This window comes from Pagrus pagrus (genome assembly GCF_965226575.1).
Source record: "Pagrus pagrus genome assembly, chromosome: 2".
NCBI classification, from domain to species: Eukaryota; Metazoa; Chordata; class Actinopteri; order Spariformes; family Sparidae; genus Pagrus; species Pagrus pagrus.
The window spans coordinates 1744485-1771795 of record NC_140186.1 but is presented as its reverse complement, the minus strand read 5'-3'; the positions used below and the strand labels follow the sequence as shown (position 1 = coordinate 1771795).

The 27311-nt window shown below is 45.1% G+C and overlaps 2 protein-coding genes across 4 annotated transcripts; one reads left to right on the top strand and one right to left on the bottom strand.

Annotated features, from left to right (window-relative positions):
- Positions 1-2805: 2805 nt before the first annotated feature.
- On the bottom strand, positions 2806-7531 carry snrpb2 (small nuclear ribonucleoprotein polypeptide B2). The gene is made up of 7 exons (XM_084368130.1): positions 7437-7531; positions 6925-6996; positions 4987-5159; positions 4771-4905; positions 4611-4646; positions 3260-3348; positions 2806-3181 (listed from the first exon to the last, which is right to left on the bottom strand). Exons 2-7 carry the CDS (start codon positions 6986-6988, stop codon positions 3022-3024), a joined length of 657 nt encoding a protein of 218 aa, XP_084224256.1. The 5' UTR covers positions 6989-6996; positions 7437-7531; the 3' UTR covers positions 2806-3021.
- Positions 7532-9078: 1547 nt separating this feature from the next.
- Positions 9079-27147, top strand: kif16ba (kinesin family member 16Ba). Of its 3 annotated transcripts, XM_084366963.1 has the most exons (25): positions 9079-9513; positions 12740-12809; positions 12894-13007; positions 13682-13798; positions 14307-14404; positions 14510-14619; positions 14709-14851; positions 15001-15169; positions 15275-15406; positions 15497-15672; positions 15842-15907; positions 16068-16127; positions 16286-16405; positions 16758-16809; positions 17390-17527; positions 17651-17733; positions 18054-18142; positions 18527-18559; positions 18986-19039; positions 19504-20853; positions 20949-21107; positions 21216-21324; positions 22554-22601; positions 22950-22997; positions 24378-27147. In XM_084366963.1, the coding sequence occupies exons 1-25, from the start codon at positions 9467-9469 to the stop codon at positions 26331-26333; spliced, it is 5541 nt and encodes a 1846-aa protein (XP_084223089.1). In that variant the 5' UTR covers positions 9079-9466; the 3' UTR covers positions 26334-27147. The 3 variants fall into 3 exon arrangements, with proteins under 3 accessions (XP_084223089.1, XP_084223090.1, XP_084223091.1); XM_084366964.1 differs by lacking the exon at positions 18527-18559 and having other exon boundaries at positions 9080-9513; XM_084366965.1 differs by lacking the exon at positions 22554-22601 and having other exon boundaries at positions 9080-9513.
- Positions 27148-27311: the final 164 nt, after the last annotated feature.

Genomic DNA, 27311 nt, shown 5'->3' with positions numbered 1-27311 from the left:
TGATGAGTTGGATGAATGTGATGATCAATCAGCTCATTGACACATGATCAGACTTCCCAGCATGCATTGTGTGAGCGGTGAAACTCTCCTGAGACCTTTTTTTAATACTCTGAAGAAAAACGTCCGTTGTGGAAACTTGCTGCTCGTCTTTAAGAACAAACTAACGTGTTAACAGCGATAAAGATTCATGTTGACTTCAGTCTGTACTTTCAAGTTAACTCAAGATGTGTTTTCAACTTCAGTTAACTTAAAATAAGACATTAAACAAACTATTCAACCTAGCTTCAGTACGAAAAGGTCAACTTTATGGCCACTTGGACAAAACTGTAAAACTAGAACTGGTAATAATAATAATAATAATAATAACAACAGAAACGTGTTACATTTAGTGATAAGTATGATTAATGTCCTTTGTTCTCTTTGATTTCTTTATTTCAGACGGTGTGTGGTTGTCGTGGTATCATGACTGAGGATGTATGTCTTGGGGATGTGTCCTGGTTATAAAATGACCTGAAACTGAGACGTACATTCAGACAGGACGGAGGTCTTCATGTGTGGCTGATGGACAGGAGACACGATCACTGTCACAGAAAAGTCCTGTTAGTGAGTCTGAAACTACAGAACTGTGTTTATATTCCTGAAGTGTCTCACAAGCTGCAAACTGTGCTTTTTGTTAAAGTCAGACTGAACCAGGCGTCACGTCGAGGCCTCCTGAGCTGCTGTGAGGCTCATCAGGGACGGGATCGTTGTGTTTCACCTGTGTGGCTCATCAGGGACGGGATCATTGTGTTTCACCTGTGTGGCCTCATCAGGTCGTTCAGCCGTCAGCACTCTTTAGTCACTTCAGGCTGAATGAAACACTTCTCCCATCACTCCTCACGGCCATCAACCCCTGCTGTCATCTGTCTGCTAACTCAGAGTAATGAAGCGTCGGTGTCTGACCTCGTTCAGCCTGCTGATCAATAAGTGTCCTGAGGTCGTGTTCACAAGATGACAACAGTAATCAGTCGACAAGATGAAATGTGGCTGAGCTGAAGTCAAACTGTTGAAACGACAGATTAACGAGCACAGGAGGAAGAAATACGACCCAGGGTGCAGTTTGAAGCAGAGCTGCCGTTAATCTGTTCCCCCATTAATCAATAAGTTGTTTGATCTATTAAACCAGTCGATCAGTGTTTCCCAGAGCCCAGGACGACGTCCTCAAAATGTCTTTAGTCCACAGCTCAGAGACGTCTACTGTCACAGAGGAGAGAAACCAGGAGGTATTCACATTTAAGAAGCTGGAATCAGATTTTTGATGTTTGGTTCTTTAAAAAATGATTAAATCTGATCGATCGGTTATTAAAACTGTTGGGGATTAACTTGATAGCCGACAACTGATCAATCGTTGCAGCTCTAGTTTGAAGTCAGACTGTGATCACAGTAGAAGAGCTGTATGGAGACATCTGATGTTTTAAAACAAGTCTCCAGCTGCTTCAGGTGTTTAGCAGAATGCTCCTCATGTGCAGAACTTGCCTTAGAAACTTCATGTTTTTAGGTTTTCTTCAGTATCACAGTGATCCAGTGATGGTTGTCTGTGTACATCCACAGGTTCACTGCTAACAGGAAATGCTAATAGATAATTCTGCAAAGTTTTAATGAAGTTTTTAAATCATCTCCAGCTGCTTCAGTTGTTCAGCAGAATGCTGCAACTCTGTTTTACTGTGAAGCTCCAGAAACTAGACTTCACCTGACTTTATATCATCAGGAGGAGACGATGACTGAGCCTGACTTTATATCATCAGGAGGAGATGATGACTGAGCCTGACTTTATATCATCAGGAGGAGGTGATGGCTGAGCCTGACTTTATATCATCAGGAGGAGATGATGACTGAGCCTGACTTTATATCATCAGGAGGAGATGATGACTGAGCCTGACTTTATATCATCAGGAGATGATGACTGAGCCTGACTTTATATCATCAGGAGGAGACGATGACTGAGCCTGACTTTATATCATCAGGAGGAGATGATGACTGAGCCTGACTTTATATCATCAGGAGATGATGACTGAGCCTGACTTTATATCATCAGGAGGAGACGATGACTGAGCCTGACTTTATATCAACAGGAGATGATGACTGAGCCTGACTTTATATCAACAGGAGATGATGGCTGAGCCTGACTTTATATCATCAGGAGGAGATGATGACTGAGCCTGACTTTATATCATCAGGAGGAGACGATGGCTGAGCCTGACTTTATATCATCAGGAGGAGACGATGACTGAGCCTGACTTTATATCATCAGGAGGAGATGATGACTGAGCCTGACTTTATATCATCAGGAGATGATGACTGAGCCTGACTTTATATCATCAGGAGGAGACGATGACTGAGCCTGACTTTATATCAACAGGAGATGATGACTGAGCCTGACTTTATATCATCAGGAGATGATGACTGAGCCTGACTTTATATCATCAGGAGGAGACGATGACTGAGCCTGACTTTATATCATCAGGAGGAGATGATGACTGAGCCTGACTTAATATCATCAGGAGGAGATGATGACTGAGCCTGACTTAATATCATCAGGAGGAGACGATGGCTGAGCCTGACTTTATATCATCAGGAGACGATGGCTGAGCCTGACTTTATATCATCAGGAGATGATGACTGAGCCTGACTTTATATCAGCATCATGACTGTATTCACATTTTTAGGTGAACTGTTCCTTTAATATCAAACGCTGATGAGGTTTTGGTTTCAGCCTGAACAGAAACTCATGTGTGTTCTTGAATAATTCATATTTAAAGACAACAGTTATGTAAAAGTCTTTTATTTTACAAAACAAAACGCAGGCCAGATATTTTCCCCTTCGACCTCGTGAGCGTCAGAATTTACCGAGTTGAAAAAAAAAAAGGGAAACTTCAGAAAAGCTCTGTAGGATTTACAAAATCAAAAAGGATCTGGAAACACAACAGAAATCCAGGGACAGTCCCCGTCAGTCACTCAGAGTCTCTGTGTCCAGTGGTCAAACTACTTCTTGGCGTATGTGATCTTCATGGCGCAGGTCGCCGTGATCCTGAAGCCCTGCAGCGCGTCTTTAGCCACGCCCGCCTGCGTGTCGCTTTCAAACTCCACGAAGGCGATGTCGTGTTTCCCCGGGACGAGCCGCACCTCTTTGAAACCAGGAAACCTGCGAGGACAGAAACACAGCCGTCAACACACGATCAGGTTTGTGTACAGACCTACAGAGTCCTGACCGTCAACTCACTGGTTGAACAGCATGGAGAGCATCATCTCATTGGTCTCTTCAGGCAGGTTGTTGAGGAACAGGATGTAGTTGGGCGGGTTGTCCGGCACCTGAGAAGAGAAAACATCCTGATGAATCTTGAGCCAGTTTGTTTCTTTGGTTGCGTTTCTGTTTTAAATCATCTCCAGCTGCTGCAACTCTGTTTCACTGTGAAGCTCCAGAGATGTTCAGTGGACTACGACTCAATGACTGAACTTTCTTTCCTGGGTGAAGTTCTCCGTTAAACCTTCAGCTCCAGTCACCGCCACTCAGTTTTTTTCTTTTTCTTATATACATGTTTGATATTTGCAACTAATGATGTCGCCCTGCGGTGACTAGATATATAAAGAAGAAGAAAAAGGTTTGTGTTGTGAGCGTTTTGGACGACTAAACAACCACATTCTGCTTCTTCTCCTCAGTTTTCGGCCTTTTCAGTGACTGCATGAACACGAGGAAACAGCCGAGTGTGTGTGAGGTCGACTGCGACAGACGTCCGGTTTGTGTTTCTTCTGACTGTCAAAGACTAAAGAGAGAAGAAACTGTAGTTTCTCTGTGGGTCGGCTGTTTGTGAAGCTTTATGGCTCCAGCCGGCAGTCAACAACAGTTAATATTATATTATTGTGAACAATGAGGAAAGATGGCAGCAAGCACAGTTCATACATCAACACTAGCAGCTCGTCTTCAGGTTCGTGTCTCTTCACTTGAATCAAACCAGTTTTTATTGTCGCTGAACAAAATGAACATTCAGCTGTTTCTGCTGCGTCTTTGCACAAAACGACCATAATCGACTTTTCTTTGTTCCTTTAATAGCTGCTGAGGTTTGAGGCAGTTGAACCTGGTGACCTGGTTCTGGTTCTGTCCTCCCATCATTACCTGCATGTGGTTCAGCTGGTGTTAAAGCAGTGAACATGCTGTGGACACTCGGCAGGGTCCAGCCTGATAACATCAGCCGGACACACGAGTGATGTTACGACATGAAGCCTCAATTATTTCCCTCATTTTACATTTTACAGTCACTCATGTAGAAATAGAATTATTATTATATTTCATTTAAATAAACAAACTTTGTTTTCATGACTGAATAAACAAACTGACCTTAAAGGACAACACAATTTATACTGTTTTACTGTGTTTATCTGTGGCGGACCCTGCCACCTCTCTAGCTCCACACAGTGTTCTGGGACCTGATTGTCCTCTGAGAGCAGCTCGTTTATTCTTTAAATGGAGAAAAGTTTGTGTTATGACCTCATTAATGTCGTAAATATTAAAACTACAGAGCGCTCCTTTAATCATCAGCCTGGTTTATTAGAATCAAACCGAAGTGTTGACTCACCTGTACTGTGGGGGAGTGAACAGGTGCTGCTGATCCCTGCAAGCAACAAACACACATGAAGTGAACAACATGTAGAGAAAAATAAAACGGTGACGTTACAGCTGATTACTGATGAACAGTGACAACCGAGCGTGACGCTGTCGACGGATGCGTCACTCACCGCTGCTGGTTTCTTCGCTAGGCTCGATGGCAGCTCCAGAGCCTTCTTCTTCTTGTCCTTCTTTTTCTCCTTGTCGCCGTACGTGCCCTTCACCTTGGCGATGACCTCGGAGTCGGTCTTTGCGTACTGTATCCTCTGGAAAACACACGAGTCAGTTAAAGCCCAGCCCTGTTCAGAGGCGACAGCAGTCAGCCAGAACATCATGACTCAGCCTACCATGGGCTTGTTGTAGAAGGGGAAGCCCTGTAGTTGCCTCAGTGCGTTGGTGGCGGCGGCGAGCTCTTTGAAGACGACGAAGGCCTGTCCCCTCATCTTCATGGTCTTCATGGCCACGATTTCAACAATCTGACCGAACTGAGAGAAGAGCGCGTAGAGCGAACGCTTCAGCTCTGCAGGAGGAAGACGAGAAGAAGACAGAGATCAACACAAAGTCTGAGGCGGCCGAGACGTCGCGTCCGACTGCACCTCCACAACCGTTCACCTCTGAGACGACCAACACATGATGTCAGCACATCAGCACCGCCTGGCTGATATCAGCTCATCAGATATCAGGGGTGTTGTTCAGGGTGTCATGACTTCAACTCTACATCCAAAGTTCATCAAAATGAGTTCAGTTTCAATGACAAAACCAAAAGACTCTCCAGTATTTCTTTTTTATCATCACTTATGCACATCTGGCACGTATCTGAAGAAACACAACAACACTGTCTGTGTTCAGCAGCTGGTTTCCAACCGACTGGTGAAATATAGTTATAACACTTATAGATTTAAATTTGACCACATGGCCTGCTTGAAACCAAAGATCTATTTATCTTAAACTGGCTCCTGACTGCGACTTCATTTTCTAACAAGGAGAAACTGCACCTGTAACTGTAAATATGCCCCCTGATGACTTTCTTTTTTAAAATCATCATTATGTTTTACCAAGTTAAACAACAGGAGCAGCGTTTTCACTGGTAACGTTTTGCTGTGGTCACTGCAGAAATAAAAGAACATTTTTACTTCTGTAAATTGGCTGTTTATAGTTTTACTAAAGGATTAATTAGTAATGTGGTTAAGATGGAGGAAATATGAATGTAAAGCATTGTGTGGCACTTCTAAATGTTGTGTTTCCGTCAGGAGGAGCAGCACTAAAGTCAGTCTGGACTCTGCTTCACAGATCAAACATGATCATCTAACAACGTTGAAGCCGTCAGTGCTGGAAATAATAAGGTCACAACGAAAACTGAGTCAAATCTTGACCTTAGAATAAAAAGTGACATCGAATTGTGAATTTAGAAAACTGTGACAGCCCTAATATCTTTACTGTCAGGAAAACATTAATAACTGGAAATTATAATGTTTGTTTGATGTAATTTATGAACAGTGTCTTCATCACATAGTTAGTCCACCAGAGACACTGACAGGGGGACTTCTACACTGTTAAATGTCCCGCTCAGTCCAAATGTACCAGCAGGCTTCAGCTAGTAAAGCATTACTCATCATCAGTTACCGCTGTTAATAACAGATTAACCAATTAAAAATGTATTCATGGATAAATCAGAGACGGGCACAAATACATCATAAAGTATATTGTGAATTTAAATCGAAGTACTTTTTAATTTAAAAAACAAAAAAGACATTTTGTACAAACTGATATTTGTACATTTTAGCCATGTAGTCGCCTTAATGTGCGACTGGTGGAAGCTCTGCAAATTAAAAATCAAATAACTTCACCTGTTCTTTTAACTCACAGCCTCCTGGTTTAAAACCGTTTTCTAATGGAGAAACATCCAAACTATTTCATATATGAGGCCTGTTAATGACTAACTGATGATTGATTGTTCAGGCAGCTGATCAATTAAAGAAATTGCTGAAAATGTTGCATCCACAGTCAGTTACTCTGTAGATAACTGGTAAGTCTTTAAAATCAAAGTAAATAATGACAAACATCTATTTAAGTCCAATGTGACGTCTCCAACGTCACGACTGTCCAGAAGACAAAGGTGATCGATTCCCAATAATACAAAACTAATCAAAGCAAAACCAGAAGAAAAGCTTTAACATCAGAGAGTTAGATAATATCAGATAGTTTCATTTAATAATCTGCCATCATCACTGATGCCTGCTGGTTATTAACTCACACTCAAAGCCTCAGAGAATAAACACACTCACCTTCTTTCTTGACCTTGTCATTGATGTTGTTGATGTAGATGGTGTGGTTTGGTCGGATATCCATGCTGGTGTCTGCAGAAACAACCACAGAGCATCTGAACCTTCTTCACCTGCTGAGATCTGTTTGTCAAGTTAGCTGCTAACAGCCGCTGTGAGATGTGAGCACGTCAGGAGAAGATGCTAGCTGCAGCTATCTCACAAAACTACAGATTTAATCACTTAACGTCCCATCTCAGGTGTTTTCATCCTGTTTTCACACGTCAGGTGAGCAGATAAAGCTGCTAACAGCGTGCGTCGGCTGTACGTCGGCTACATTCATTCATAACGTTAGCTTAGCAGCAGTTAGCTATGTGGCTAACCGTCTGTTGTGTGTGTGTTCGTGGTGAAACACGCCGCTGTGTGGCGTTAATACGTTCATACACAGGTATCACCTGATCCAGCGAGGCGGGAAAACTACACACAGGTGAGGAAAAGAGACTGAACTGTATGAAAAGTGTAAAACATGAACTCACCTCCTCAGCTCTCACCGCTCATGTGCGACCGGAAACACTGACTGCTGGCGCCCAGAACACCGGCTGCTGCTTTATGCTCTACCGCCCCCCGCAGGCCAGGAGGAGAACTGCAGGCCGCGTGTTCATGTCCGGTTAAAGCTGCATTATGTTGAATTCTCTCAAAAGTCAGGAGGAAAAACTTCTTTATCTTCTTCTTCTGTCTTATTTCCAGCAGATAGGATGCTTCACTGCAGGTGTAACCACTCTGCACATGTCAGTAAAGTTATATTCTGATTAAAAACACGTAAACACGTCTTATCTGACCACTTTATTTAGAGCCAACGTTAACAGTCAAGTCTGGAGTCAAGTCAGGATCATTTAAGTTGGATGGAAGAAATATTGTCAGCAAACGTGTTTTAAGATTTTAAATTATTTTTATTTTATTGGCTGATTTTTTTTTCTGCCTAACAAACTAAATAAATAAATAAACTCTCTTTGTTTTCCTGACTGAATAAACAAACTCAACACAGTTTATATTGTTAACTGTGTTTATATGTGGCGGACCCTGCCACCTTTCTAGCTTCAAACAGTGTTCTGGGACCTTATTTTCCTCTGAGAACAGCTGGTTTATCCACTTATGGAATAAAGTTTGTATTATTACCTTGTTAATATTGTAAATATTAAAATTCTGAGTTTGAATTTCTTCTACAAAACTACACAGTGCTCTTTTGAACAGCTTTGTTTCATGCTATATGTGTTATTACTTTAAGTCATTACAATGGTTGGCCTTCGGCATCTTTCTACTTGTGGTTGAAGGAGTATTTACTTAAGGTGAGTAAAAGTAGTAATACCAGCCTACAGTGTAAAATACTCAATTTTAAATCAAATCTTACTTATGTGAAAGTGAAAATGCAAAGGTCAGGCCTATACATATAAATATATTGAATATCTATTAACTATTCGACCTGTTATTACATCTCCAGAACATGTGCACAGACATCACGTGTGTCTGTTTCTGCAGCGACTCAAACATAAAGCAGCACTTCTCTGTTCAGTGGGAGACTTCAGTGCTCATGTTTGGCAGGAGGTCTGTTGTTCCTCCCTAACAAACATTTTACTCTTCTCTATAATAAATGTGCATTTTCACATCTACTATTTTCTTCATTAAACGATTGACACGAGTGACGAGTTGGCATGTTGTCCTGCCGACAGTCTAAACTCTTTAAGATATTTAATTTAAACAGCAAATCCTGTCCCACATTTTTGCTTTTAAAATGTCTGAAATAATTAATGGAGGATCTAAATAATTGATCAATAACTTCACATCATGTTACCTTCACAAAGTCAAACTACAGCAGCACATCATCACTTCAGAGAAGCTGGAATAATTAAATATTTGACATTTCTTGCTTTAAAAACGTTTCAGACTATTTACTTTAACTATTCAACCTATTTATTACTGCAGTCTGTAGATTCTTTGTATTTTACACAGTTAAATTAAATGTTTACATTTTTTATACGTGTATATTTTGTTTGTTTGTTTAAAATATATATTTTTGGACATTTTCCCATCTTTATAATCTTTTTCTCCATCGATCAGAGTCAGTTTAACGTTACAGCCGCTCTTTTGGCCTCTCCAGGCTTCCGTACTCCGCCGTGTTGTCATCAGCTGATGTTCCTCTGCTTCTTTTTGTCAGATGATAGCTAGCTAACATGCTAACATGCTAACAGGCTAACGGCTACCTAACAGTGACCATGGATGCGAGCCGGTTCGCACCGGGGTGGCGACGCGGTGTCACCGCACAGCGATAACATCTGTCCGCGGCGGCGACCGTCCCCCCTCGGCCCTGTCAGTCCGGGTTGCGCGTCTGGAGCTCAGTCAGTCGGTTATCTGTGCGACTTTTGCCCTCCTTATCCCGCGGTGGGGGAGAGTTGCCCGCTGAGTCTCATGCTAGCTTGTTAGCCGGTTAGCTAGCTAGCTGTTATAAAGCAGCGCCGGGACACATCGAGGCTAAACGGACCGGACTGGACGGACAACAGCGGGATGTGCGATGGCATCGGTCCGGGTGGCTGTCCGGGTCAGGCCCATGAACAGGCGGTGAGTTGACGACACTCTCACGGTGGTTTGAAGCTAATTATCGGGTTTAAATCAGAGTAGCGTTTGTTTCTTTAAGCTAACTGAGGTCATCCAGATGCAGCCGGTGTTTAAATCTCACGAGTTCACTCAGAAATGTGGTTTCACAGCTGCGAGCGTCTCTGAGGTTTTTAACAAGTGATTTAATGTGATTTAATGTGATTTAATGTGAGTCACAGGAGACTGGTGGCCTCTGGGCCGCAGCTTCACTCAGTCAGGTGTTCAGTGGTTTAATGGTTGTGCAGGTGTTGACTCAGTGATTTCTGACGACCTGTTTGTGGCTGAGAGACAGAAGAGCTGCAGAGATTAATACAGAAACACACACACTGTTAGAAAACACACACACTGTTTAAAGTACTTCAGGTTTTACATTCAGTCAGTTTCAGGTCAGTAAAGTTTTCACACTGACCAACAGAAATCATCCTGTCAGAAGATCCACAACTAAACTAAAGGATCGTCTTCATGTTTTGTGGCTCATATATTTATTTTCTTGTCTCATCGACCTGTTTTCTCCATTATGACCTTAAAGCAGAATAATATATGAGTTCATCCTATTATAAATACACTTATCATGTAACTTTTTATTATTATAAAAGTTAATATGTGTAAAACGTTTCAAATCCGGCTTCACAACAATAAAATGCACAGTAACGTGTGAACGAACAGGCTGGACTACAAGAGAAACAACGATTATTAAAACTACAGTTATTGAACAATATTCTGTAAGAATGAAAAAGTAAAACAATATGTGAAATGTGTTAAATAAAGCAGTGCAACTCAAAATAGGGGGAAAATAAATCTTATTGAAGTTTACTGTTATTGAGATTAAAACAACTTTTTCTCAGTGTGAAGACGACAAACAAACAGTGTGAAAGTTGAATACACAAAGAAATTTCACGCAATGCAAACAAGCAGCGCTCCAGAGTCTCACAGTTGCTTTTTAAGTTGTTTACGTCTTTATCTGGTCGTGTCGACCGTCCTACACCCGACACAAGAAGGTAGATGAGTTTAAGGATTAATCAGCTGTTGTATTTGACTCCTGTAACACTTTAATAAGCCCGACCGAGACTTTATTTTTGGCGCTGAGGCCGATGTTAGCGAGTACAATCTTGTGATATTCACTAATTTTTCGTTATCAAACACAACACGAAGATAAAAACGGAGGCAGGATATTTTACGGTTTATTGTCCAGAATGACGTCAGTGAAACAGGAAACTTCACTGAGGAACTAATAATTATAAACCAGTTATATCGGCACGTATCGTTCTGATATATCTGTGTTAGGACAATAATCGACTGATGATATCGAGCGGCCGATGTATCGGTCAGACTCTAACACGGATCAACGTTTGTTATTTATCCTTTAGTTTGTTTTTTAACAGAAACAAACCAGTGGATTGTTGAATATTTGCTTGTTTTCTTCATTGTCTATGAAAGAAAATGTGATCTTTGGACTGTTTGGTGGATAAAACAAACTTGAGGAAAATACTTCTTTGTGACATTTAACAGACAGCTGAAGTATAAACTGAGCCGTCGACTAAACTCAGGACGAACTGTAACAGTCTCTAAACGGTCTGGTGTGTCTGAGTGAACCTTCGTTACATGATGAGCTCATGACGTTACGTAACGTGTTGTTCAGTCACTGTCGCTCTGAGGTAACGGACACCTTGATGAAGTGAAGCGGCTGCTGACCTACAAACTGAAGAAGCTTTCAAACATCGAACGTCGACGCAGAAATCAAATGTTTCTGTTTCTGCTCGACTCAAACATGAAGCAGCTTCAGAAGAACGAATACGTGTGGAAGGAAAAGATGCTGAAGAACCAAAACAACTAGATCTGATGTATAAACTGTCTCTACGATGATCTAACATTCATTCCTCTTCCTGGTCGGTGCCTGAACAGGCCGAGGTGCAGCACCTGTTTAAAACCTTTGTACAGTAATTACAGGCCTCATGATGTCGGAGGAGGATGTTGATACGAGCCGAGAACAAACTGGGGTGGAGACAGAAGCTCAGACATGACTGAGCAAACACGGCGTCGCCCTGCTGAGACAATCACACTGCAGTCATGTGGTTTTAATGATGTCAGGCAGGTTCGTCTGGAGCCACACCGACACACGCGTAGCAGCAGAGCCCGGTTACAGTGTTTCAGTCTCAGTTTGAAGACTTTTACCGCAGAAACACTTCAGTTAGTGTTGTCACAGACACCTGCAGCGACCCACAGACACCTGCAGCGACCCACAGACACCTGCAGTGACTCACAGACACCTGCAGTGACCCGCAGACACCTGCAGTGACTCAGGACTCACAGTGTGATGTAGTTTTTCAATATTATATTAATAATGTTTCAGTCTTCAGTCTGTTGATCACTCTCCACATGCACTGATCAGTCGTTTGGTCTGTAAAATATGAGGAACTGGTGAAAACTGTCCTCAAATGTCTCGTTTAGATATTCAGTTTCCTGTCATAGAGGAGCAAAGACACCAGAAAGTATTCACGTTTAAGAAGCTGGATCAGGTCCTGAAGAACCAGGTGATGAAGGTCGACTGTGTCTCGGCCAACAAGCTGCACTTGAACACAAAACACAACAGTCTCAGCTCGTCTGTTCTGCGCCCGCATGAGAGGAAGTAACTCTCCACACCACCAGGTGGCAGTAGTCTGTTCATCGTTCAGAGGAGAGACCAGAGGACTCAGGACTGCAGATGTACAAACGGTTGTTATGATAACGCAGCATTTTTCACTGACAGTCACGTCTGAACGAGAATAAGTCCAACAGAAATAAGGAGAAACTGAACGGGCTCCAGCAGCTTTCCAGTTTCTCTTCTTGTGCACTGATTGGCTTAGCTGAACAACCAATCAGAGTGATTTCTGTCTCAACTCTACGTGATCAGTCGGCCAAAAAGCCGCCGACTAGTGACACCACATCGCCATCATCGCAGCTCTCTGAACATATTAATGTAACTGTGAAAGATGTCGTCTCCTTCTCATCATCAGACTCAGCCACAATCTGCAGATACAGATCTTTACTTATAAAGTGAGACAATATGAATTTAAGATAACAAAGATAAAATTCATTACAACAACTTACAATGATCTCAGGCAGGTTTGAACAAAGATATTGTTGTTATGAATGCTGACTTCTGTCACATGTTCACGATGTGACATAATTAATAACCATTGATCTCTCACAGGGAGAAGGACTTGACCGCAAAATGCATCATCAAGATGGAAGGAAACAAAACCTCCGTCACCAACCTGAAGGTACTTTCTCCTCCACTGTTCACACAGGCTGTAACTCAGGCTGAAGATGTGTCCTTTTTTAATTTTGCGCTCTGATTTCCAAAGCTCCCTGAAGGCATCGCAGGCGAGTCGACGAGGGATCGAACCAAAACCTTCACGTACGACTTCTCCTACGACTCCACGGACTGCAAGAGCTCCACGTTCGTCTCCCAGGAGAAGGTCAGTGTCTGTCGGGTCGGGCCGAACGTTTCCTTCAGGGACGATGTTTCCAAAACCATTTTCACAGCTTACGTGTGTTACTGCAGTAATTATTTATGATAAGACACATACGTAATAATTAATCCATCTTTGTAAAGAATGCAAATTCTTGGACGTATCCACAAGTAAAGCTGCAGCGTGAACGGGTCATAAGGAAGCGTAAGAGACCGAGCGGGGAAATATTCTGGGCAGATGTTTTGCAGAACGCCATCTTGTCCCGTCCCTGAACACGTCTGAGCGTGTGTGTAATGTGTCACAGCTGATTGAACCTGCGTCCCACGCCACCCGCTCTGATAATCTGAATTACTGTTTGTCCTTTTATAAATGTGCTACTTTAACTCTGCGGCAGTAAAAACTACAATATTTGGCTCCAGAATGTGCTGGAGTTGAAGTATGAAGAAGAAAACTATGTAAACACTCAAGTACTCTGTTAAATGAAGTACTGAACTGAGTGTACTTGATCACAGATACACACAGATCACATTACAGCTCTGCAACATCAGTGCTGAGTCACGTGAGCCTTTAATCTGTCGTGCACCAGTCGACACGTCAGCAGAGGCCTGAAAGACGTCTCAGCAGAAATAAAAGCTCTTTTTTTGTTTGTTTGTTTGTTTGTTTGTTTGCTTGATTTGCAGGTTTTCAAAGATTTGGGCTCAGACGTGCTGAAGGCGGCGTTTGAGGGCTACAACGCCTGCGTGTTCGCCTACGGTCAGACCGGCTCGGGGAAGTCTTACACCATGATGGGAAATCCAGTGAGACATTTTTCACATTCACAGTCCAGACTTTGTTATCCGGAGCGATAAGAGCGATAAGACCCGCAGAGTTTGAGTTATTGATCCGTCTGCTCGCTGACCTCATCACTGAAGGCTCCGGCCGAGTTCGACTGGACCTTCTCGTCTCCAGACGATGAGTTGGACAGTCGGGCTGCGACTAACGATTATTTTCGCTTATCTGTTGATTGTCTTGAATAACAGCAACACAGTGGAGTCAGTACGTCTCAGAGGCCACAGTGGAGGTGATGTCCTCTGACTGCTCGTTGTGTCCAACTAGAAGTCCAATAAATCTGAAGATATTCAGTTCACTGTCACATACAGAGGTTACCTTCTCACTATTAATGGAGTACACTCGTATTTTAAGGGTTCATTTATCTGCCAACAAAGAGACAAAACACACAGTGAACAAAGTTAAAGATGAACATCACAACATCGTTATCGTGCAGTGAAAGTCGGCCCTAGTCTGAACATGTTGTTGGTGTTTCAGGGAGACGCGGGTCTGATCCCGAGGTTCTGTGAAGGTTTGTTCAGCAGAATCTCCGAGTCGACTCGATGGGATGAAGCCTCGTTTCGAACAGAAGTCAGGTGAGACCAGATTCATGCTGCGCTTTATATGAGAGAGAGAGAAGAAGAAGAAGGACCTGGATGAGGAGGAGTCACCATGTTCTCCTCTGATTTTTTTGCCTTCAGCTACTTGGAGATCTACAACGAGCGGGTGAGAGACCTGCTGAGGAGGAAATCCACTCAGACCTACAACCTGAGAGTCAGAGAGCACCCGAAGGACGGACCCTACGTAGAAGGTACGTTTCATCGACCATCAGACACGTTTTCTCAGCGTTTTGTTCACGAGTCATCTTCCTCTAACCTGCTTCATCCCCCCTGATCTCAGATCTGTCCAAACACCTGGTGCAGAACTACAGCGACGTGGAGGAGCTGATGGAGGCCGGAAACATCAACCGCACCACCGCCAGCACCGGCATGAACGACGTCAGCAGCCGCTCGCACGCCATCTTCACCATCAACTTCACACAGGTCGGAAACTCAGAGAGAGAATCGCTTTCCTGTTTCGTCTCTAAAAATACGTCCTCATGAGCACTCACTGTAGCTTCTTCAAAACTGTGACAAGACGTCTCCCTCTCTGTCTCTGTCTCTGTCTCTGTCTCTGTCTCCGTCTCTGTCAGGCTAAGTTCGATGCAGAGATGCCCAGTGAGACGGTCAGTAAGATCCACCTGGTCGATCTGGCCGGCAGCGAGCGAGCCGACGCCACCGGAGCGACCGGCGTCCGACTGAAGGAAGGAGGAAACATCAACAAGTCGCTGGTTACCCTCGGCAACGTCATCTCTTCTCTGGGTCAGAGACGCAAGATGATGATCAGCTTTGAAACATTCATCGATGTGTGTTTTGGTTGTTCACTGAAGTGTGTGTGTGTGTGTGTGTGTGTGTGTGTGTGTCCAGCTGACATGTCGCAGGACGGCGTGAACACCAACCTGAAGAAGAAGTCGGTGTTCGTCCCCTACAGAGACTCGGTGCTCACGTGGCTGCTGAAAGACAGCCTGGGCGGAAACTCCAAGACCATCATGATCGCCAGTGAGCAGCAAACACTGAATCACAGACAGACATTTAAACCTTCTGATAAAACAAATGTTTGATGTAATTCTGTTTAAATTCTCATCGCAGCGATTTCCCCCGCTGACGTGAACTACGGCGAGACGCTCAGCACGCTGCGGTACGCCAACCGAGCCAAGAACATCATCAACAAACCCACCATCAACGAGGACGGCAACGTCCGGCTGATCCGAGAGCTGCGGGCTGAAATCGCCCGGCTGAAGGCTCTGCTGGTTCAGGGCAACCAGGTGAACAGAGGCGGGCGGAGTTAAGAGCAGGTCTCAGGTCCAGAGAGACAGTGACTGTGGATTCTCTAACACGCTCTTAGTGATTATTATAATGATGATAATAATAAAACCACAGCATGAACGTCACATGAACCCACTCAGTGTTTCTGTGTTTGTGTCCATGTGTCAGATCGCTCTCCTGGACTCGCCCACAGCTCTCAGTATGGAGGAGAAACTGCACCAGAATGAAGCCAGAGTGAGTCGAATGTCTCCTGGTGGTTCTCACAGGTTTGGACCTGCTGGCTGAGGAGGTGTTGACAGCAGCACCAGACTCAAACCTGCTGCACCACAGCACCATGTACACGTCCATGTGAACTGGAAACGATCTGCCGCTGAGGTTTCTGTCTCGTTTGCAGGTTCTGGAGCTGACGAAAGAGTGGACCAACAAATGGAACGAGACACAGAATATCCTCAAGGTAAGAATGCACGTTTGTGTATCATCCATGATTTTTATGCTCACAATGTGCAGACTGGAGAAACCAGCTGCCTCTGCTGGTGTCTGCTTCAGCGGGGGAAGGTAGAAGAAGAAAGGTTCCCCTCTTCAGTTTCACATTCTGTGTCCACACGTCTGCAGGAGGAGACGCTCGCTCTGAGGAAAGAGGGGATCGGCGTGGTGTTGGACTCGGAGCTGCCTCACCTCATCGGCATCGACGACGACCTCCTGAGCACCGGCATCATCCTGTATCACCTAAAGGTCAGAACACACCTGAAACACTTCACCTGCAGGACAGAGACACATGATCTACTCACCAACTGCATCCTTAAAGCTCGATGTATGACTTGTTGTGTAGCTGGTGAACGTCAGCAGTCCACAAATATCTGGATGAACTGAAGAGATATTTAATCCTTCAGGTGTTTTTAAAAACTAAATTAAAAGAACAGTCACAGCTTCATTAAACACAAACTAGCAGAAACATCAGAAAATGTTCTTCACACACCAGAGAGGAGACGAAGGGGAAGACATCCAGCTAACACGTAATAACCCTGAGCAGAGGAGTGTCCTGTTGTGTGAAGTGACTTTCTTTGTGTTCCTGCTTTCACCTCAGGAGGGACGGACGTACGTGGGCAGAGAGGACGCGTCCACAGAGCAGGACATCAGTGAGTTTGTCACATGAAGCTGTTTTCTGTCAGAAACCAGCAGGAGTGAGTTTTAATGAGCTTCAGGGGACAACAGATAACAGCAGCTTCAAACATCCTGGAAACACAGAAGAGCTTCAGACCAACAGAAACAGAATAAATATACAGACGACGTGTTTGTACTTTAGTGCTGCAACTAACAGTTATTTTCACTGTCGATTAATCTGTTGACTTCAGAAAGTGATCTGTGTTTCTGTTGTTATCTGACGTCCTCAAATATCTTGTTCAGTCACAGACGAGGAAAGAAACCAGAAAATATCAATGTTCACAAACTGGAATCAGAATTTTGACCTTTCTTTTCTTGATCTGTTCAAATGAAACAGTGTTTTGATCTTTACCCAACATGATTGGCACCTTTTAAACACATCAACTTAAAATATAAGATCTTTTTCTTCTTATTTGTGTTTTTACAGTCGTCTCATCTCCTCTTCGTACAGATTGTTGTCATCGTGCAGGAGTTGGTTTAAAGTGCATGGCTTTAGTCTCTCTGTAACACCTCACCGTCTCCGTGTCTCTCCCGTGTTGTCTTTCCCTCCTGCAGTCCTGCACGGTCTGGACCTGGAGAGTGAACACTGCATGTTTGAGAACCAGAACGGCAAAGTGACTCTGGTGCCGCTCGGCGGAGCTCAGTGTTCAGTGAATGGAGTCCAGGTGACGCAGCCGTCGCAGCTCAACCAAGGTGAGACGTCAGAAACCTCATCAGTCGCTTATCAGCTGCATCACTGTGAAAATCTTTGTAATAATCGTTTTCTTCAGAGTCGTGTTCAGTTGTTTTAGTTCTGTTTGTTGTGCTGCGGTCCAGGTGCTGTGATCCTGCTCGGCAGGACCAACATGTTTCGGTTCAACCATCCGAAGGAGGCAGCCAAGCTGAGGGAGAAACGAAAGGTGAGACGGTCCCTCAGGTTAGAGACTTGATCTCCTGAGTCCTTTTAGAGAAGCTGAATCTAAACGGTCATTTTAAGTTGTAGATGGGACCAAAGAACCGTTCTGTACCGTCCTGTTTATTCATTGCCCTTCTGCTGAGGTACCAAACACACTGATCTGATACTAAACGGTGTCGCTGATGGGTCAAGAAACAACCAGATACTTTGAAGAAGTGGACCCAGTGTTTTTATGACTTGGTTTTGTTCTCTGACATAAAGTCCATCATTAAACGTCCCACATCTGAATCATGAAGCTCTGTTTGACCCACTTCTCCCCCTCAGAGCGGCCTGCTCTCCACATTCAGCCTCTCCATGACGGATCTGTCCAAGTCCTGTGAGAACTTGTCCACCGTGATGCTCTACAACCCGGGGTGAGTGTCCCGACACGCAGACACCAGCAGCTGCATGTGATCAGCTCAGACTCGCTGCAGTGCATCTCCCTCTGCATCAAACCCCTCAGGACTCACATTCAGGTTCCTTTATCTGCACGACACAGATGCACAGGTGCTGAAACTCTGGGCCAGTGATAACACTTAGACGACACAATGTGTTTTAATGTTGTTTATTCTGTTATTTATTTCCTCTTCTCTGCCAGAGAAATTAAATCCCTGCGCTCACTCCTCCATTACACATTTGAAATGTCAAACCTGAAACGACCTTTAAGATACTGAAGTTTTATATCCAACCTTACATCTGTTCACACTTCCTGCTTAAAGCCGGCTGAATTAACCGTATGAACCCCGTCTTGTTGACAGTCTCTTCACTGAGAAGGGCCCCGTCTTCCTCAGGTAGACTCAGTCGTCCACTTCCTGTCTAACTTGTCCCGTTTTTGACACAAAGACATGTGTTGACTCGTCCAGTCTCTAAATCTGAACCCTCATTGTCTGGTTTTTTTTTTGTATTATTTTGCTCGTCACCCCGCTGCTTCCTGTTTCCATCTTGACGTGTGACCGTAGAGAATGCATCGTTGCTTTTCCCACATCGCCTGCCATTTTCATTTGAAGCCTCATTTTTTTGTGTCGACTGCTGCTTTCACTTACTGCACTTCACTAGTTGTGGTGTTGAGTGTGTGTGTGTGTGTGTGTGTGTGCGTGTGTGTGTGTGTGTGTGTGTGTGTGTGTGTGTGTGTGTGTGTGTGTGTGTGTGTGTGTGTGTGTTCGCTTTTGTTTTTTGATGAGAGTGAAAGAAGCTGATGGAGGTCTTTGTGTCGACAGGTTGGAGTTCGAGAGGCAGCAGCGAGAAGAGCTGGAGAAGCTGGAGCTGAAAAGGTAGAAGAGCGGAGTCGTGTGAAGGATCAGAGTTCAGCTGAATGTGATCACGCTTCAGATCTGAATCCTTTCTGATCTGTTGTAACAAACTGAAGTCATATTAAACTGGGATGTCGGACATGATGAAGAAGCAGAAACAGTTTCTGAGTTGGCAGCAGACGATACGAAGTGTTGAGTGTCTGACGGTTCAAAATCAGACTGGTGGTAAATTTTACAAGATGCCAGCGATTCAAAAAAAAATACAATATCAGGCACATCTCTGTGAAAGTGTCCAGACTCCATTTAAAAATGTCTCAATTTAGTGAGTTGTTGCGTTGGAGACACTTTATAAAATATGTTCCACATGAACTTCTTTCTGTCTGTTTGTCTCAGTGATGGATGTGTTTATTTGCATATAGAGCAGGAAGTGACATCTGATTAATGTCGGATCTGAACAGCCTCTGTTGGTTTTGTGGTTGCTGCAGGAGGCTGATCAAGGAGATGGAGGCGAAGCACCAGAGTGAGAAGGCAGAGCTGGAGCGGCTGCAGCAGGAGGTGGAGAGTCAGCGTAAGGAGTCTGAGGAGGTGCAGCAGCGGATCCTCCGTCAGGAGGAAAGCCTCCGCCACCGCAGCCAGGACATCGAGAGCCGCCTGAGAGACTTCCTGGCCGAGAAGGAGCGTTTCGAGGAGGAGAGACGCTCGGATATCCAGGGGGCGGGCCTCCAGCCGAGGCACCACCAGGAGGAGGGTGAAGCAGAGGAGGAGGAGGACGAGGAGGAGCGGCGGCGTCAGGAGGCCGCAGAGCAGACCGAGATCTACCGCGAGCTGGAGAGGCTGAAGAGGGAGCGCGAGGAGCAGAAGGTTCGTCTGGAGACTGAGCGGCGGCGGCTGGAGGAGCAGGAGCGAGAGCAGCTGAGCCTGGTGGGGAGGCTGGAGGAGCAGCTGAGGGAGAAACACGAGGCAGCCACCACCCTGCTGACCCGGGAGGACGCCCGCCGCCTGGAGGAGGAACGTCGAGCTCTGGCTGAGATCAGAGAAACTCTCCTTCGTGCTAAAGAAGCTGGAGAGCGGCCAGATGCGGAGGATGCCAGCAAGGAGGCGAAGTCTGCCCAGGCACGATACACCGACTTCAAGGAGGCGCAGGTGAAGGAGCTGGGCCAGCTGGAGGAGGGTCTCCAGCAGCAGAGGGAGCGCCTGGAGAAAGAGGTCGCTGCTGAGCAGAATACACTGCTGCACCTCGCCCGAGGCTTTAAAGAACGGCAACAGCAGCTGAAAGAGGAGCAGGAGAAGGGAGCGCTGGAGGCCACAGCCGTCTGCCAGGAGGAGCACCTGGTCAAACAGGCGGAGCACAGGCTGCAGTTCAAGGAGCGTCAGCTGGCCCGCGTGGCCGACGGCCTCCTCCCCGCTCTGGCCGAGGAGAAGCAGAGAGCCGTGGAGATGCTGGAGCGCAGCGGCGGAGGAAGCAACGGGAACTGCGACAGCCCGCCGGGGCTCGACAACACGCTGTACCAGGTGGAGAAGGAGCTGGAGGACAAGGAGGAGAAACTGAACCTCCACTGGAACAGCGCTCAGCAGCTCCAGCAGCTCCAGGAGACCTACGAGTTCACGGCCAACGTGGCGCGGCAGGAGGAGAAGGTGAGGAGGAAGGAGAAGGAGATCCTGGAGTCGAAGGAGAAGCAGCAGAGGGAGGCGATGGAGCAGGCGGTGGCCCGGCTGGAGAGGAGGCACTCGGCCCTGAGACGCAGCGTCTCCATGGAGCCCGACACCGAGGAGCAGAGACACAAGAGCTCGGTCGTCAGGAACCTGAGGACGGGCGCCGACCTGGACCAGCAGAGGTGAGAACTTCACAGTAATCAGTCCATGAACACAGAAGATGCCACAGACGTGAGCAGGCCGTGAAACAGAGCTCATGCTGTTGTTTTCTCTGCAGAGTGGAGCGGGAGATCCAGAAGCTGAGACAGCGGATCAGTGAAGGGGAGGACAACAACAGGACTCACTCCATCAGTAACGATGAGAAGACGAGCCACAGCAGCTCCCCGGTCAGCCACATCCAGAGTCTGAACACACTGCTGCCGCTGTCAGACGACAGGTACACCGACTGTACTAACCTGTACTCTGCTTGTCTTCTGCTTCAGTCCCAGAAACACGTTTCTGTTGTTGCTAACGTTGGTTTGTCACCCTCTTCATCATTTTGCAGGATTAACGCGTACATCGAAGAGGAAGTCCAGCGTCGGTTACGTAAGATGAATCTTCTGAACGGCAGCAGCAGCAACATGGATCTGTCTCTGTCCTGTGAATCCCTCAGGGTAAGAGCCGATCCACACGCCTTCATTTAACCTGCAGAGTTTTATTAAGGTGCTGCTCAACTTTTTATAATCCAGAATCCAAACCAGCCGTGAACCCGACCGCCACACTTCCTCGTCCACATGTACACGGGTATATTTGAGAACAAACCAGACGCTGAACAATCTTTACTTAACTCACTCTTTACTTACTTACTTGCACTTCTATAAGTAGTAAGAAGTATAAAGTAGCAGAAAGCAGAAATACTGACTAAGATTTGTATTTTTCCTGTGAATGTAAATCGGTCTCAGTTTGCAGTAATCTGTCTCCTGGATTACTAATAATCTGTATCGTATCGGCCCTAAAATAACCATATTGATCGACCTGCACCCCACAATATGATAACACGTACTCCATGTCCAAGTCCATAATTATCAGTGATGCTACAAACACTGATGAGTGTGTGGAGTTTTTCAAAAGGTCCGTTTGTAGCATCTTAAACTGCAGTTTCTTTGTGTACGAAAGGCCAAAACTAGAGATGCATGATTTATTTTGGTATTTATATGATCAGCTGTTTATGAGTATCGGTGAAATCATATCCTGGTTCTAGAGAAGGATTTAAGTTTTAACACAACAGAAGTTATTCGAGATATTGAAAATGAAGTTGTCCTTTCTTACTCAGGTGTGCATAAACTACCAGTTAGGACATTTTGGGAACTCCTTTTTGAATACAAAAATGTGACATTCTCGATAATCTCATCGCCGTCGGCCATGACAGAGGTTATCAGTATCAGATGAAAAACATCTGGTTCATCACCAAAACACGTAGAGAAAGCCTCCATTTCAGAAATACCCGTGTACATGTGGACGGGGTCGTAAAGTACATCCAGACTCTTCTGACAGAAAGTGACTCACAAGTCATTTAGATGATTGATCGGCAGTGTCAGAAAAACACATAAAACGACGTCAGCGTCGACATCTTTCACAGTTTCCTGTCGTTAGCTGCCTTTAGTTGAAAACATCATTCATCGGGTTTCTGCTCCGAAACAGTACTTGTGGAGATATTGCTTATTTTATCAAACGGTCTGCCAACGTCCTGAAACATCCACCTGAACATTTTTTAACTATGGACAAAAAAACAGTCTTCAGATTCTGTAATGAACGTCAGGAGTGTTTCTGGGGTCCAGAAACAGACTGCGAGCTGAAGCGTCTCTTCTGTGTAGAACTGATATTCAGCTCTTTAATCCTGCAGGAGGAGGAAGAAGTTAGCGACAGTAGCTCTGTTAGATTAACAGACGAGGTAAGACAGGATGCTTCTGCTCTGAATGTCCCAGTGAGACTCTCCCTGCTCTGTGATCTGCATGAATCTCCCCGACACAGTTCTGGATCAACTCAGTCCGTTTGGTTTGCTGTTCTTTTAATTGGGTTCTTCTCCGCCTGGTTTTTTAATCTTTCCTGGTTTTGTTTGATTTGTCCCTCTTTTCCTGGAATCATGACGTATAATTTGACAATTGAAATCATTTATTATTATTGTTTTTGAAGGTTATTAATAAAAATCTTGCCTGCTGTTTTGCAAATTAAGAATCCTCAGTGGATATTTAACATGTTATGATGCTGAGAGTTGACGTTCAGTTTCATCTTTTTTCAGGATGATGAAAAACTGCAGAACATTAATCCAAGGAGGCTTAAATATGAGGTAAGACCAGGATCTTATTCTGGGTTTTGGGATTATTGCAGTTCAATAATCAATCAATGAAAATCAGTATCACTGCTTCATGTTTACAGTGGTGGGAAGTTAAGCTGATGTGCCTGTTATTGCTCATACGCATGGTAAAAAATTACATAACAAAAATCTTAACATCTAAAAATCCACATATAATTGTAGAAAGGGTTGTCAAACAGGAACACACAGACATGTTTTATTATTCCAGTCATTAATATCAGTCACTTGACTTCTTATTTGGTAGAACGAGAGCGGCTGAAACAGCAGAACATTGAATATTTTGGATCTCTTAGGGCCCGTGTCCTCATAGTGATTCTTCCAGGCAGAGAAGTTGGGTCCAGTTGTTTATTTTGGAAAAAACTCTGACGCACCAGGCTGACGGGCCACCGCTGGCCAATGTCGGGACCGTCAGTGAGTGTCTGTGGTCCAGGTGTGGGTGTGTCCCACTCCGCTGCCCGTCAACGGCTTTCCAGCCGACTGATTATGTTGAATCGATGGCGGAGCCCATCCCTGAGAGAAATGACTCTGATTGGCTGTTTAACCAAGCCACGGAAAAGGGAAAACTACAGCGACGGTGCTGTAGTACCCATGATTTCACCACTAGGGTGGTTTTTCTGCCTCATCACCAGTGCAGGAGAGAGAGCTGAAGCCCCGCCCCTTCCTGTTCCCCTCATGGGACCTTATCTGATCAAACCTTTGTGAGACATGATGTTAACTGGTAGTGGCGTGACCTCGGCTCTCTATAATCTGCGGGTTTCCCTATTTTGAGTGATGAATATAGTCACTGCCACCTGGTGCTCGGCCAGAAGGTACACGCTTGTAGACGTTTTGGTGGTTAAGTGCAACGTTTTTGGCTGAAACACGGGCGTCATGAGGCCGTGCAACAGTCGGCTTTTGGCGCCGCTAGGTCTTTTATGTTGTGTTGGTGTGTCTGGGCCCTGAGGACAGAAACACTAGCAGACTAAAAATAGCATGAAAATGTTACATTTGAGCTCCTTTATTTCAAACAACCTGGATTTAAACGTGGATAAAATAATATTCGCAGAAAATTATGTTAAGATAATCCATCTCGTCACCAAGAAGGATGTCATCTTAAGAACTATTTGCAAATGCTACTTTTCCAATGTTTGATTGTAATTTACAGTTTCAGAGTATTTTTTACACTTGTCATTATAATTTGCATGCCAACCCTCTTTACCCTGTTAATTCTGAATCACTAACGACTCACCTGTGCACCTGGTGATGGACGAACTGTAATTCTGGGTGGATTAAGGACTTCAGTATAATTCAAAGAACCTTCACGTCCTTCTTGACGATGTAGTCATGGACTCTCCCTCCACCTTGTGCACACAGAGAGGCTGCGGGTCGTGGTCTAGCTTCTCACCGGCCCCGGAGCTCGAGGCAAACTGCCCTCCTCACATCCAGGAAAACATGCCGGAGGAACGAGAGCGCAGCCTCTCAAAGCTTCACAGAGAAGAAAAATCCTCAGCTGCAGCCTTGATTGAGAAACAGGAAGTGCCTTACAGAGAAGGTGACGAAAACAAATGGTGGCAGGGAAGAGTGAATGTCCCTGTAGGTGAAGTCGACCGAACCACTGACCGATTTGATGAAAACGAGAATATCACTGATAAGAAACGAAGTGATTCTGCCTCCTGTGGTCCTGATGAGGATGCTGATAAAAAGACTGAAGGTGGAGTGAAGGAGTTGCTGGTGAATGATCGCTCTTCTTCGGGCTCAAAGGGAAAAGACAAAGACAAACACCAAACAGCAGCAGGGACAGTAAAAGATGAACAACTCTCCAATGATAGATCCTCAAATTTGCTGAACTCTGTCTTTGGCTACATCTCCTCCACGCAGAAGTTGAAGGAATCCATTCGTGAGCAAATAAAACAAGTGGCAGACGCAGGAGCTGAGAAAGTTGCGGCCAACTGGAGCTACGATTTGGGATATTTTACTGGAAGGCTGTCCGACGCTTACAAGGACGCCAGTAAAAGGCTGCAGGACACGCGGGACATCATTCAAAATGTTCGAGCTGGTGACATGAAGGTCGTGCTCTCGCAGTATGTGACCAAGATGTCCAAAGAGCTGCCGCTGATTCATCGAATGCAGCTGAAACCGGAGCCAGAACCTCGTGTCCTTGCAGAAAACAAAGTCAGTCCAGTTGACCTGTCGATGGATCGCACCCTGAGTCTTCCTCAGAACTGCAACATGTCTGCGATCCCGGGCGTCTCCGGGTGGCCCGAAGGCTCCGTGTCGTCTCTCAAAAACACTTGTCCTGAAGTGTTTTATCAGAACCTGGTCCAGCTGCCGCCGGCCTTGTCTGAGCTACGGTCACTTTCATCCCAGAAGATTCTAGAAAAGTTGGAATCTCTTGCTCCTCAAATAAAAGTCAACAAGCTCCTGAGTATCTTCTGGATCCAAACGGCCAACCGTGAGCAGCCGATCCCAAAGCCGGGCTGCTTGCTCTTATCGGAAAAGGACATAACGGTGCTGTCAAGTAAATTCAGCTCAAGCGGCACCTTCGCTGTCTTTCACCATTTTGATCTCATGGACATTAAGAAGGTCCAGATTAGCTTGGCAGGGCAGCACGTCCGCCTCATTGGCTGCACAGAAGACACAGTCTTGGCCGTCTTCACCCACAGCAGAGAGCTCACCCAGGAGCTCTGCAAGGCTCTACTGAAGGTCCTCTCTCCTGAAAAGCTCTCTGAAGGGACTGAAGACCACCCGTTGCTCTCTGGTGACCTCATGGCGCTCTCTCTGGATTGGTCGTCGAGTGTTCCTGACATCGTCCTGGACAGCGGCCTTCACGTCACCTCCAGATTTAAGCGAGTCCTGGCAGACCTCCTCTACATCGTCCACGGGAACATGGACGGTCCTGGAAAACCCTCTCTGGCAAACATTTGTCCTCTGCTCTACACAAGTGTCAAGGTCATGAACTCAACCCGTGTGCATCAGAGCGCCATTTCCCAGTTCCTCCTGACGGACACTCATGTAGCTCTTCTCCGTGAGGACGGCGTCTTTCACCCGGTGCCACGGGGCACCAGTCTGGTCCCGTCCCAGCCACAGTTTCGGGGGCTTGAACTCCGCAAGCGTTCGGAGATCAGATGTCTGCTCGTGAGGCGGAGTGACGACTGGCTGGTGGTAGAAATCACGTTTACAACCCACAAAGCAGAGAGGAAGGTCGAGTCCAGGCGAGGCTCGGCTGAAGTGCCCTCCGTCTCTCATCACAGGAGTCAGAACCACTCCTGGAATTTATCTTTTGGATGCAGCTCAGAAGCCATGATCTTGATTAATCACCTGAGTACCTGAGTCACACACTTGAAGGCTGTTTCACCTGAACTCATATATGCAAGGTGAAGGTGACAGATTATCTGGCAGTCACCTTTTATCTATTTTAGGATGTGTAAAAGGAAAAGTTCACCCAAAAAACAGTAAAACAGAGTTGCAGCATTCTGCTGAACACCTGAAGCAGCTGGAGATGATTTAAACATCAGATGTCTCCACACAGCTCGTCTGCTGTGATCACAGAGATCACACTGATCTGAGGAGACGTTCTTCAGACTAAAAAAAGGGTGTGAATAAAGAAATATTTTGTCGACTACGAAACTTCACCTGAACAACTTGACACGAGTTATTAACATTTGTTGGAGGAGAGCTCAGGTATTGTGTGTGTGAAGGTAACATGGACGCATCTGAAAGCATTTTAAAATATTTTTAAACATTTTAAAAACATCTGATATTCAAATGTAATTTTTGTCTGTTTTGCTACAAAATCCTGAAGATTGTTTTGAGAGGAGGAACCATGTGGACCTGTACTAACTGTAATCTGTAGTTGATCTGAAGTCGCAGTGAACGATTGAAGACAAACAGCTGATCAGTGTTTGTTTCTGTTTACTGTTTTAGACGTGTTTGATGTGTGTGTTTGATTTTTGGTCGATGTCGTTCAAAGGGAGAAGCTTGATGTCAGTTGCACAGTTCGCTCTGCACTTTAAAAACATTTATTTTGATCTGATGACTTGATGAAGATGAAGTGATGATTGTGTATTTGAAGGAATAATGTTATAATGACAAACAGGGTGAACATTAATGTTGTAAAGAGGATAATAAAGATTTGTACAATTCTTACCGTCTGATTTTATTTGGTAATCATCAGAAATGATTCTCAATCAACTTCATAAATTGATCCACAATAATTACTGTATGTTTCCTGAGTCAACACTTTACTCTCGTCCTCTTTCGTCCTCTTCTCCTCTGCTGTCTCGTGTCCTTTCTCCCCGGTGACGTCCT

Bases quoted from the DNA above. Each gene is read 5' to 3' on its own strand.
- snrpb2 (XM_084368130.1), bottom strand. From the start codon at position 6,988: ATGGATATCCGACCAAACCACACCATCTACATCAACAACATCAATGAC. The intron at 5,160-6,924 runs GTGAGTGTGTTT...TTCCTCCTGCAG, and splicing joins TGACAAGGTCAAGAAAGAAG to AGCTGAAGCGTTCGCTCTAC. The intron at 3,182-3,259 runs GTGAGTTGACGG...CTGTCCTCGCAG, and splicing joins CTCTCCATGCTGTTCAACCA to GTTTCCTGGTTTCAAAGAGG.
- kif16ba (XM_084366963.1), top strand. From the start codon at position 9,467: ATGGCATCGGTCCGGGTGGCTGTCCGGGTCAGGCCCATGAACAGGCG. The intron at 15,908-16,067 runs GTGAGTCGAATG...TCTCGTTTGCAG, and splicing joins TGCACCAGAATGAAGCCAGA to GTTCTGGAGCTGACGAAAGA. The intron at 16,810-17,389 runs GTGAGTTTGTCA...TCCCTCCTGCAG, and splicing joins GTCCACAGAGCAGGACATCA to TCCTGCACGGTCTGGACCTG.